This window comes from Lissotriton vulgaris, chromosome 7 (assembly GCF_964263255.1).
Source record: "Lissotriton vulgaris chromosome 7, aLisVul1.2, whole genome shotgun sequence".
Classification (NCBI taxonomy): Eukaryota; Metazoa; Chordata; class Amphibia; order Caudata; family Salamandridae; genus Lissotriton; species Lissotriton vulgaris.
The window spans coordinates 1,249,708,102-1,249,721,413 of NC_141695.1; the positions used below are offsets into that span (position 1 = coordinate 1,249,708,102).

At 44.9% G+C, this 13,312-nt stretch overlaps 1 protein-coding gene across 1 annotated transcript in view; it reads left to right on the forward strand.

Annotated features, from left to right (window-relative positions):
- The window catches only part of UNC5A (unc-5 netrin receptor A), a 909,459-nt gene that overhangs the window by 536,927 nt on the left and 359,220 nt on the right, over nt 1–13,312 (forward strand). The window contains exons 4-5 of the mRNA XM_086931766.1: nt 10,870–10,973; nt 11,825–12,005. Coding sequence (XP_086787892.1) covers nt 10,870–10,973; nt 11,825–12,005 — 285 coding nt within the window. The remainder of the gene's footprint in view (nt 1–10,869; nt 10,974–11,824; nt 12,006–13,312) is intronic.

Sequence of the window (13,312 nt, forward strand, 5' to 3'; positions counted from 1 at the left end):
GAGGGGCCATTTTCCTTGCTTGCACCAGGGCCCATGAAATCCTTGCTACGCTACTGCTTATTATAGAGGAGAGGAGATGAAATTAGCTCCTTACACAGGTTTTCTACAAGGAAGACCATGGTGTGTTCAGATATTGAGGCATGTTCTTTTTATGATGACTCAAAGAGGAATTGCTGAAGCTCTCAAAGAAATGCTCACTTTTCATACGGTAAGAGCAATCTTCAACTTCAAGTGCTCTTATCACATCACTAAATGAAGGTCATCCCTGCCTTTGTCATTAAACAAAGAATTAGCTGGCTTCCAAGCCTTGTACCCGACACTCAATGCACTCTATAGCCTGGCACCAGACGGCTTAGGCAGTGTTCTTTCCTATGCTACCAGCTGCCTAAACATCTATGGTCGACCTACCTAAATCTGCCTAGGCTCGTAAAACGAGATACGAGGATTTCGATAAAAGATCCCTGAAAAATCAACAGGCTTTGCTCACTCGACTCTCTTCTACTCTACTCGTTCTTGATCCAGGAACATGAAATTCTTAAAAGACTTTTAAATTGGCCTGCAGCTCTCTGTGGACTTAAGTGAACTTTGGTCAGTGAATTGTGATCTGATCCATGGACTTTTACTTCCCCCTGCATTTGAAAAGATTATTGCCACCACCAATGCTTGCCTCAGTACTCTGGCAAGGCCTTGCAACGTATGGGCACACAGGGCCGGACTGGGAACGCAAACCAGGCCAGGAAATTCAGTCAGAGCTGCCCCCGAGGGAGGTGCTGGTGGGAACAGTGCTGTTTTTTCAGGGGTTCATGGGGCCGATATTGCAGCACACCGCTGCAAAACTTGGCTCCTGTCCCAAAATTGGTCCAAAACCTGCCCCCGCCCTTCCGGCCCACCGGGAAAATGCCCGATGCCCTCTAGGGCCAGTCCGGCCCTGTAGGCACACTATGCATCCCGCATGCAATCAGAAATAAATGGCCATTTATTACTTTCTAAAATGAGACCTCTTAAAATGAATTCATGTTACAATAGGGCCTTAATCTCCAACCCACGTTCTGAGTGAACTCACACAATGTTGTAAAACATCTGGGGTGAAAGTAGACCTTAAGAGGCACCATAGAAAGGTGATGTTAAGAGCCCTTATCTGATGGAGAAGGGTAGGAGCAGCCAGGGGATTCCAGCATCTCAGGACAGACACAGGTCAGATGACCAATCAGGAGCGCAAATTATCTTTGGGCAGGGTGTGAGTGATGGCGTTGTCAGTTGGCACAGAAAGAAGGAATCAACGGGACTACTTTATTACCCACCTATCTCTATTTAAGGCAACCCCATGTTCCCCTCTGCTTATTTTCTCAAGGAGGTGGGTAGCCCCTTAAATGCTAACTGAGATATGGATCACCCATTGTTCTCGCATTTTTATCCTGTATGAGATTGAGCTTTGGGTGCAGACAAACTGATGCTGTTTTCAAATTGGGCAGAGTCCTTTTTTGGGACTATACTCTGAATATAGTGTTTTTTAACATTGATTGGTCGAACCTCTCTAAAGCTGTCCAGCAGCATGTCTCTAGGGGAGGCAGCAGGGGTCCTTATAGAGCCTTCTGTGCACCACTGACCCAAGAGTCTGCTTTCCTGCTATCCCTGCCAAGGTTGCCTTTCGTGTGGATGACTTTTCTTGACAGAGACATGATCGCATCAAGTGGACTGACGCCTAAAGGGAAGGCCCTGCTAGAGAAAAGTTAAGTACTCACCTGCTTAATAACAGGGGCAGCATGGCCCTGTGCTAGGTCTGACCTGAGAAGATCCAGGGGAGACGAGGACTCCATATGCAGAGCTCCTGAGCTCAATTGTCTTTTGCTGAACAATTACCCTGTCACAAGTTTAGTTTAAAGCCATGAAAGGTTGCACCAAGTGCATCAAACGATGCAAATCTCAAGAACACAGCACCGAGCTGCTTGTGGATGGAATATGCTATTACTGTCAAGGAACTTAGTACATAACAGCCTGAATGTTGTGCTGCAGCAGCCGAGAGCCGCAGCCTGCCTGGATGAGATGGCGCTCGAGCAGGAGGAGCAAGAAATATCTACACCCTCCCACCCAACTCTCTCCAGAAATAAGTCCCAAATCAAAAGTTCTGCTAAAGAACCCAGATTCTGCCCCCAGCTTCCCTGCCCTGGACTTCAAATACTATCTGGCTAAGTGGTGGAGCTCACGCACCAAGGGATGGCCTAGAACCACCCGGGCTCCTGCCGCTCCTGAATGCAAGGCTATGTCCTCAAAAGGCACCCTGCAGTTGTACATACCTACTAATACAGAGAGCCTGGGGAGTCATTTGTGCTCTTGCTAAGCTGGGTCTGTTGGAGCTTCAAAGAAGAACCCAACATGGCTTGGCCATGTGTACTGTGGGTTGGCTCAGTTGCTTTTGTTGCATCCGGAAGTGGCCCCTAGTATGAGGCCTTTCCAGCATTCCATGTCCAGGCCAGGAACATTCATTGCTCCAGTTCTCATGACACTGCAGAATTTTCCCATCGTACCCTACAGGTTGATCCATTTATGGGTTATCTTCCTGACTTGAACTGTGCTTAATTTGTGCCAGTGGTTGTCGGTGGTGAGCACCTGCACTCATTTTTGGGTATTTCGGACTTATGTCTTATCATCAGACTATGACTGAGAGCAAGAGAGAGACATTAAGAAAAGGGAGGAAGACAGGGGAAGAGAAAGATTGGCAAACAGTGACAAGAGAAGAAATCACAGGTGAATCACAAAATGAACCTATGAGATGGACAGGGTGAGGTAGTGGAAGAAACAGACATGGGGTGCAGTCAACACTAGGCAGCAGTGGTATTCGGCTAACCCACATTCGGCAGCACCACCACGGGCTCCTAATTAATCTTTGGGGCCCTGCACTTGGAGCTTTACAAATTATGCCTGTTTGTCATCTCCTGGTAAATTTGACCTTTCAAGGTGTCAACTATATCTTCAGTTTTACTTATGACACTGACCTCATTGCATTTAAGGGGGACGTGCAGGCGGTGGGAGAATTTGTCCTGGTTTATGGGAATGGAAACACAAGTGATGCCCTCTGCATAAAGCAAAATGTAAATACTGGTGTTTCACATGACATTATTTGAAAGAATCGCAAATTAAATTTTCTACAGAAAAGGGAGAAGAGTACAATTTTTTACCTACTCTTTTAAACCTGATAAGCACTCATTATATAGCAATACAACAACCTTTTGCATTTGTTTTCCTGTGTTTCTTTTATCTTATTTTTTAGCAGCACGTCTTGTGTTAGTAAAGCATTAAATGCATAAAAAGCTGATTATTTTGGCAAAGAGCAATATGCCTGCACTTTTGTTTTTAGGCCTAGGCTAGACAGCGCATGCACTGTCTCTTCAACACTTATGTATTGCCATGTGGGGTCCCTCAAGGCTCGTCGTTAAGTCCATCTTTGTTTAATGTTTACGTTTCAGAACTAGCACCCTTAATACAGCAGTTCGGTTTCAAATGGACATCATATGGGGACGACACTCAGATTGTTGTCGCGGCATACAAAAATACATTATCCCCGGCAATGCAGTTTCAGCATTGCATGAGGGAAATCAGCTACTGGATGGGAAGACATTGTCTATAGTTGAATTCGGACAAAACCGAAGTGGTGATCTTTGGTAATCTTCAACCAAAATGGGACGGACTGTGGTGGCCGGCCGAATTCGGACAGACCCCCTAATCCAGTAGAGAAGGCCAAAAATCTCGAAGTATTGATGGACAACAAACTTACACACGCCCAACAAACTAATGCCACAGTCTCAGCCTCTTTCTATCTGTTAAAGAAACTTAGGAAGGTAATGCCTTACATTCCCTATGATCTTAGGAAAACAGTTGTAACAACCTTGGTGCTGTCAAAATTGGATTATTGTAACGGCCTATACCTTGGGCTATAGAAACAACATTTGAGGAAACTCCAGATGGTGCAGAATGCTGCAGCCAGGCTGTTATTGAATATACCCAAGTACCAATCAATCAAAGAAGAGATCCAGAAGCTTCATTGGTTGCCTGTGGTGCAACGTATTAAGTTTAAGGTACTTTGCCTTGCCTATAAAGTAGTGAATGGGACAGAACAGGTGCCTCTGAAACACCTCTTCTCACGATATCACCCAGGCAGACAGTTAAGGTCTACAAATGCCAGATTAATGTTGGTACCAAGGATCCGAACTGCGAGTTGGGGAGGTCGTAGTACTGCCTACTGCGCGATCAAATTATAGAATACACTTCCTGCTTACATGGGAGAGGCCAACTCTCTCCTCTTCTTCAGAAAAGAATTGAAAACTTGGCTGTTTTTCAAATTAACCCCACCCCCTTCCATTCTTCTCAGGGTTTGCGTTTCAGTTCAGCGCCAAGACACCCCAGGGTATTCGCGCACTTTAGAAATTTCATTAACATCAACATTAACATTAACATTGTGTACAACATGGGGCTTGCTGCACCACACCCATTGCATACCATTAGTTGACTGTATTGCCACTCATCTTTGCTACTTTGTAGTTGGCCAGCACACGCCAGTCCTTATTTCCTTTTCTTTGTGTGGCGCAATGCACAGAGCACCGATTAATACATTTTTATTAGAGTGCCTCCACCGCTCACACAGTTATTCAGGTACAAACCCCCCTTCACCCACCACTTTTCCGTGATCCTGCCCCATGCCCCTCCTCCCACCCCTGCCCATCTTCACTATAAACATTCGCTGCACACTTTAAACTGGCCTTGTGACTCATTCCTCCAACTGTTACCCGATTGTAAGAAATCTACTTGCACTGCCACTTTGACTCAAATTGCTACATAATATCCTATTTAAAAAACAATGTACTTTCACAGCTATTTACAATGCGCATATTTTGAAAGCATAAACATTTTTATATTCCTCTCTTCTTATTTGTAATAGCCAGGATACCTTTATTTAAACCCTTCTTTCATTTACTTAAGGAATTCAAGCTTATTTCAAACAACAGGTGTCATTGCCTATGTTTCCTACATGTCAAAGCCACATTCCATCGCAGACACATTAAATCCAGATAGTTCCTCCGGTCACTGTTACAAACTTCAGACGTCCTTTTTCCACGACGCAAGTCTTCTCGCGACTCCAGAAGAACGTTCTCTTTATATACAAACACTCTTCTTTTCACCACTTGCTGTTTAATTTGACTACTTTTTTTTACTGCCTTCATCCTCACGTTCCTCCTCTTGCTTTCTCAGTGTTTCCAAAACCATCCGTGTTCTTTGTTTTTTGTAGTTAGGTCTGCACACAATTCCACACCACACCTTTCCATGCCACACAATTCCACTTCATACAATTTCACTACACATCACACAATTCCACACCTCACAAGTCCATAGCTCATAATTCCAGGCCACACAAATCCACTCCAAGCCACAAAAATCCTACTCTATGGCACATAATTTCACTCCAGTCCATGCTATATAATTCCACTCCACATAATTCCACTCCACCCCACATAATTCCACTCCGCACCACATAATTTCACTCCACTCTGACACAATATTCCACTCCACTATACACAGTTTTACTCCAATCCACGCCAAATAATTCCACTCCACTCAAAGAAACACAAATCACGCCACACAATTGTACATTAGGCCACAGAAGTCCATGCCACATAGTTTTACTTTATGCCACATAAATCAATTCCATGCCATGTCACATAATTCCACACTGCACCACACAATCCCACAACATTCCACAATAGCACTCCACATCACACAGTTGCACTCCAGGTGACACAATTGCATTCCACGTCACATTCCACGTCACACAGTTGCACTGCATGCCATATAATCCCACCCCACTACACATAATTCTACTCCATGCCACATAGTTCCACTACACATAATAAGCCTCCATGCCACATATTCCACTCCGCACCACATCATTTCACTCAACTCCATGTCACAATTTTCCACTCCAAGCCAAGCCACAAATTCCACTCCACTCAACGCATTACAATTCACACAACACAAATTCATTCCACATAATTCTAATCTACATAACACAGTTCCACTCCACACCATGCCACATAATTCCATTGCTCCATTCCATTAATTCCATGCCACTCCACATTTCCCCACACCACTTCACATAATTCCACTCCACGCCACATAATTCCACTCCACACAATTGCACTTCACGCTATACAATTGCACACCACTTAACACAATTCCATGCCACATAATTCCACTCCATGCCACTCAACACAACCCCATACCATATAATTCCAGTCTATGCAACGTAGTTCCACTCTGTGCCATATAATTCCAAGCCACATAATTCTGCTCCACACCACATACTTTCACTCCAGTCAACGTCACTCAATTCCATGGCACACGATTCCACTCCATGCCACATAATTCCACTTCATGCCATATATTTCCACTCCACTCCCTGCCACTCCATACCACTCTGTCACTCTACTCCTCTACACACAATGCCACTCCACTCCTCACATTGTCACACAATGTAACTCTACGCCACACAGTGCCACTCTGCTCCACTCCACACAGTGATACTCCACTCCATGCAATGCCACTCCACCCCACGACGACAAGGTCAATAGGGTTTACATAGGCGAGACCTATCGGCAAAACCAATAGCTCTCATATTACCAAAGCCAATAGCTCTCAGATCCGAGACCTATTAGCAAATCTTTGCCAATAGATGTCGGATGTGAGAGCTATTCATTTTGACAGTGCTTTGTAGCCATGCTGTACATTTGCATGGATGCTTTGCAGTGTAGCTAAAGCTAATTTTTAAAAGCACTTTGACGCAACTAGGGCTAATGCCCTTTTAAAAATTAAACGTGCATTAATGTTGGATACATCATAATTCATTTGTGTCATAATTTTTGGTCATGCTGCTATACAGCATGGCTACAAATCATTGGCAAAGTCGACGATACCCATGTTGTACAGCAGTAACAAAAGGCAATGACCGAGGCAATAGTCTCAGGCCTACTGGCTTTGCTAGTGCTTGTTTAATTCATCATCATATGCAATATAAAAGCGTTAAACTAAAACCATATATCTGAATTCTGCTTAATTTATAGTGGAATACCTGATTGAAGTCACAGTTAGGCACACCTCATGCCAATGTTTTTAGATCAAGCCCACTAGACAGTGAATGCGCTGTATGCTGTTGCAAGGCATATTATGGCTTACCAAGAACATAGACGGGCTTGGAACATGCCCATTGCTTATCATTAGTTGGCTTTTCTTGTCACTCAAATTTGCCTGTCTCGTACTTGTGTCCAGGCTTGTCAATAGTGTTTAATCCTCCTATGGAGCATTGTCTTTTTACAGTCTCTTTGATTTGCTGGTAGCTCTGCTTCCTCTGTTTGATTTTCAAGCATTACTTTATTCCTATATGTGAAGCACTCCATTGGAGTGCATGTGTATTTGAGCCATCTTCCGAGTGTATATTTCTCCCTCTGTATTCTGTGTTACTTAGTGCTACTCTCTCTTCCGTGAAAGCTTCTCCCAGCCCCTTCCCTCTTGCTGTCACATCTGGGCTTCTTCCTATTGTTTCCTCCACCTATGCCCTCCTTGCTGCTTTCTCCCAACCCCTGTGTTACTTTCCTTCCAGCCTTCCCCTCTGTTGCTTTCACATCCCTTCCTGTTTTGCTTTGGTGTTCCCGTACCCTTCCTGTTGCTTTGTCATTCGATTACCGCCATGCCTGTCTTGCTTCGCCATTTCCCTCACCCTGCACTCTGTTGCTTCCATTCCCCTCAGTCGCCTGTTTTAAAACAAGCATTTGCAATGCAATAGGTCTCGCATTTATGAGACTTTGAGCTATTGGCATTGCCTTTTATGTACGTGTTGTTTTTAAAACATATAAATAAAAGGCATTGTCATTTACAATTCCAATAGCTGAAACTCTAGCAAATGTGAGACCTATTGCATTGTAAATGTGTTTGTTGCCCGTACTATAGATATTTTTTTATAGCGTTAGAGAGGTGTCCCAAAAGCTATTTGGGAAAACATTGCTTGGAGGCTGTAATTAAAGTCTACTGAGTACCAACACACGTAACGGAGGTGTCCTCATGGGAGGTTACAAAATGACACAAGGAGGTACTAAGGATAGAATACCAAGCCTATTGACCGATGATAAGCCACAGTTTACAGTGGACAATGATACAAGCCAATGAAAAATATGGGCGGAGCTTCAAGTCCATACATGAATACATCATGCCTTGCAGAGCAGCGCATGCGCTGCCATGCTCGACCTAAAACAACGCTTTTGCAAATTTTTTTCTTTTTAGTTACCAATCCAACTCAGATCGCTAACTAAAATGAAAAAGCGCCCACATCATTTTGTAGGTGTATGCATAAAAATTGCGGCAGGCAGTCACATCAAAGCTTTATTCTTTTTTTTAATTTAGCCGCACTGCACAGCATTGTGGATGCTGTGCGCCGTTGCTAAAACCCACTGGCAAAGACAATAGATCACAAAGGCGAGACCTATTGTCTTTGCCTATGCTTATTATAACTATGAACCTGTGAGTTTCGATTTGCATGTAAAGTGTTCTGCTATAAACATGAACAAAATGTACTCTCCCAGTTTGTTTAGCCCTCTACTAAATTGGGAAGTGCAAACATTAAACAGAATTATAGAAAGAATGTTGTTTGCCGCTGTCTTGCAAGACTTTTTTTCATGCGAGGGCAAACTTAGCGTGCACGATAGTGGCAACAGAATGGTGCAAGCAGAACATTTTTTTCTCAGCAAGATCTTTCTACACAAACGATTGTCCATCAGGTGAAAATAATGTGAAATCATATAATATCAAATATCAAGACATTTGGCGATTTTTGCTTGATGTGCAATTTGTGAATTTTGTGACTTTCACCAGCATAATTTAAATTTCCCCCATTGTTATTCACGAATCCATGCTATGTTCCCACTATACAAGTCCACCTACATATACTCCTAAATGTAAGCATTCAAAGTCATTTGACCGAGAAGGCAATGGTTTCTGCCCATTGGGCTGCCATAGGCAATCAGTAGTGGCTCAGTTCATAGTGGTGGCGATGCCTGCTATGGAAGATGATGTTATTTCGGGCGTCGTCTAATGCATTCTGACACTAAGGGCCGTATTTACTAACCTTTACGTCATGTAGCGCAGCAAGGCAACTTCCTGCGTTGCGTTGCGTGAAAGGGAGCGAGCAGAAATATGCCACATCTACTAAGATATGGTGCACTTCTGCCCTCTCATAGCGCTAGTGCACTTCAGTCAGCCTAGAGCCAACCATGGTGCAAGCGGTACAAGGAGAATTGTTTTCATGTAGGAAAGAATACCTTCCTGCGCAGAAACAATCTCTTGAGGCCTTTTCCTCGTGTGCTGCACACATAGAAAGAGGAACTAATGAGGAGAGGAAAGATTTTTCTCCTCGTTACGCCATCTTTTAGGAGGTATAGCGATTTGACACAATTCCACGTTTACAAACCTTTGTAAATCTGGGATTGCGTTAAATCCATTGGTGGATGCATGGGAGCGCCCATGTTCCACCCATGGAACGTCTCCCAGAATGAAATGTAACACAATGCAGCGCAAGCCTCACTAGTGCATGACTTTCTTTTTTTTTCCACAAAGGAGGAGGTGTGGCACAGCGGCCAGAGTGGCTGACCCCGGAGCTCTGGGCTAATGGTTTGATCCCCGGCACCGGTGGCAGCTCAGCTCAGCACCTTGTGACTCTGGGCAATAGTTCACTTAATCTCCCCGGTGGCCCCCAGCACCTTGAAACCTTAGGGCGAGGGCATCGGGGTCCTGAGGTGCAGTGCGGAAAAAAGACATGCCCTCCTCCACTTGGCACCTTTTAAAGTGCTGGTCTGCCCATATCTCCGGGAACGATCCCGAAAGCATTCTAGGGTTCTCGGGTGCCGCGCCCGAGACAAGCAATCCCTCACTTACCCCAAAGGTTGCGGCGACCTGCGTCTCGGCCCCCGGTCAGGGGCGGCCTTAGGCATGTGCAAGCTGTGCACCTGCACAGGGCCACCAAACCCCAGGGGCCACCACGCCAATATATTACCTAAATATAATAATCCTCTGAGGTTGGATACATATTTGCGTGGCAGACCCTGGCAGGGATTTGGCGGCCTCCGGCTCTGTTCCACTTCCAAACACCCTGACCCCCCCTCTTCACTGGCCTCCGCCCCGCCCGGATCCCCTCTTCCGGGGCACCCTACCTACGCTCCCTGCACAGGGCCACCATGAGCCTAGAGCCGCCCCTGCCCCGGTTCGGGCCCCAGCATCACCGCCATAGGCACAGCTCCCCCTAGATGGGCGAGCCTCTGCAAGGTGTGTTATGTACAAATAGGAATTATTATTACTAGTAGAACAAACCCGTGAAAGGCAGCACAAATCAGCCCTTGTGTGGCTTTGTAAATATTTACTAGCCTTTTGCATCATGGATGTGCCACAAAGGGGGGCAACCGTGACGCAAAATGTTATTAAATCTGGCCCTAGATTTAGGAAGACTGCAAGATGACGTAACACCGGTGGAAATGCCCTGTACTCTACACAAAAATGGCAACAGACCCCGTTCAGGATGGAATACGACCGATTTTTTCAGGCCAAAATGACTTTATTTTAGGTGTCTCCCACCTGAAACTGCCTCTTTTCTAATAGAACTTAATGGGGGGAAATACATGGTCCCGATTTTTTTTTTCAACCTCTCCCACTTCCCTGTTAAAAAGTTGGCTTGTTTGTTTACACCTCTTAGGCTTATTCTAATGCTTCTTGTGGCTCCTGAAAAGCCATCTGCGTCCAGAAAAGACAATTCCCGCTTTGTGACCTGTTTTTTTTTTCCAGATCTCAGGAAGAACTTCGAGCAGGAACCGTTGCCAAAGGAGGTGCCCCTGGACCAAGAGATTGAGTTGCCATGCCGGCCCCCTGAGGGAATCCCGCCTGCTGAGGTGAGTGAAACCCCCTCGAAGTTCAGCACACAGACCCCCCAAAAGGCCGAATTGGACATGGGTAATAAAATCAAATCATTTCATAAGAATAGAACATCTCTCCTTGTGACAGCGATTTACAGAAGACCGAGGATCTAAATAAAAAAAAAACCGTTGTTCTGCACAACCCTTTTATGGCCATGATTCTGTTTGAAGGAGAATTCCAATCCTGAAGATTACATTTTATGGTAATGCTGCACCCCTGAAATCCGTTCGTTTTAATTGCTTTGACTCCTCTATCTATTCTATTTGTGTTTCAGTCCTGGCCACTGTCTTTGTCCTTCTTTCCCTGCTCCTGCCTCTCACGCACTGTACTCAATGTCTGTAGCTCTATCATTTTGTTGCCTCCCTCACTTTCTTTCATTCGCACCCTTTCTCTTTCTTGCTTTCTCTCTCGTTCTCCCTTTCATTCCGAACCTTTCTTTTGCGCCTGATTTTCTTTCCATGTGTTCAACTCTGTTCTTTTCCCACTGCCATACTTACTCATCTTTTCTTTTCTTTTTTTCCTTTCTTCCCTGCCCTATCATTTTGGCTTGTTGTCCTCTTTCCCTTCTCTCTGACATGTCTTTAAGTGTCATTATGTCTGTCCTCGTTTCTTTTCTTACATTTCTCCCCTTTCTGTCTCTCTTCCCTTTCTCCACCTCTCAATCCCTTTCCTTCTAGCCCTTTGCCTCCTTTAATTTCATCTACCTTCAATCATCTCTCTTTCATCTCAATGTCTTAATCTCTGCTCCTGTTCCCATCCCTCTGATTCCTGCTTTTTCCCTCTCTTCTCTCACTCTCTCCATTCTCTTCTTCTCTTCCTCCTCCAGGTTGAATGGCTGAAGAATGAAGACATGGTGGACCCGGCTCTAGATACCAACTTCTACATCACTGTGGGCCACAGTCTGGTAGTGAAGCAAGCCCGGCTGGCTGACACCGGCAACTACACCTGTGTGGCGAAGAACATCGTGGCACGGCGACGCAGCTCCTCAGCCGCCATCATCGTCTATGGTGAGAGTGGTCCTCTGTGGTACATGAAGCAATCCTTAGCGATACGATGATGGTGCCTTGCATCCCAGGGCATCTGTGACCTATCATTGGCTGTTTTAGCAGCTTATTGAAAGTGTCAGCCATTAATTCAAGCATCTCTTTGGTGTGCAGCAAGCGAGCGTGTCTCATCTTTGGACTTCCTCTAGCCCAATGACCAGTCTTGTCTTTTAAAGTGGACAACCAATGTGGAGACAAGACAGTTCCAGTCCTGCATCTCTGACAATCTGTAACAGTAGGCCTTTTAGAAAGGCGCGTTGTTTGAGAATATCATCTGGGATTTTACGATGAATTGTCACATCATTCACTGGATGACCCCTTAATGTTGACCGTGCTCCCCATGCAGAGCTCTCCTAGAATCATCTTCATTTTTGGGTAATTTACTTTCATTTCTGGGGGATTTGCGATGTAGCAGTGTTTAAGGGATATTTGGATCAGTATAAGAGGATTGTTAGGTCAATTTGGTAGTTATCTACACCTCTATTGAGATTGGAATGCCTTTCTCAGAACTCTCTAAAGATAGGCCATTCTGACAATGGCCACAGTTCTCAGACCTGGTGCTTTAGAAGGCTTAAACTGCAACTCCTACGCCGAGGAGTCTAGAGTAGAGGTCCGGCCGGGGGCATTAACGGTTCCTGCAATAAGAACAATCTGCCAGTGGTAGGACCAGCCTGAGAACTGTCACCTTTAGTTTAATGCTCTCAAAATGAGATAGTCCCCCCATCAAGGATGGCTAGTGTCACTTTCAATACAAAAAGGTGAAACCCCTGCAGATCAGGGTGATGGACTGCTCCTAGGGTTACCTTTTTGAAACTGCAACACTCGTCCAAACGCGAAGGCACTCCTAGGATACAAACACCCAAAATAAGTCACCCCTTCAGGCTGTGGCTTAGAGGTGGCCTCGGAGGTTCTACTCCCCAAGGATGATATTGAGACAGATGGGGTTGAGAAGAGTCTTAATGCTTCCGCTCCAAGAATGCATTTCTCTTCATGCTGTCATTCGTGGTTGATGCTACACCTACTGATTAGGATCAAAGATGCTTCCGAGGTCTATCTCGCCGAAGGGTGATGCTTCTTCTGTTCACGGCTTTAGGACATCCCTGGAAATACGATGTCCGTCAGATGTTGCCGTAGACAATATGGCCTCAGAAGACAAGTGTGTTATAAAGCTGATATGATTTTTGTGAAATTGACCTTTTTATTTAAGCAAAAGCTGAGTTCCAGGTATTTGAATGGATGCATTGTAAGCCACATACTTTCCATATATTTAT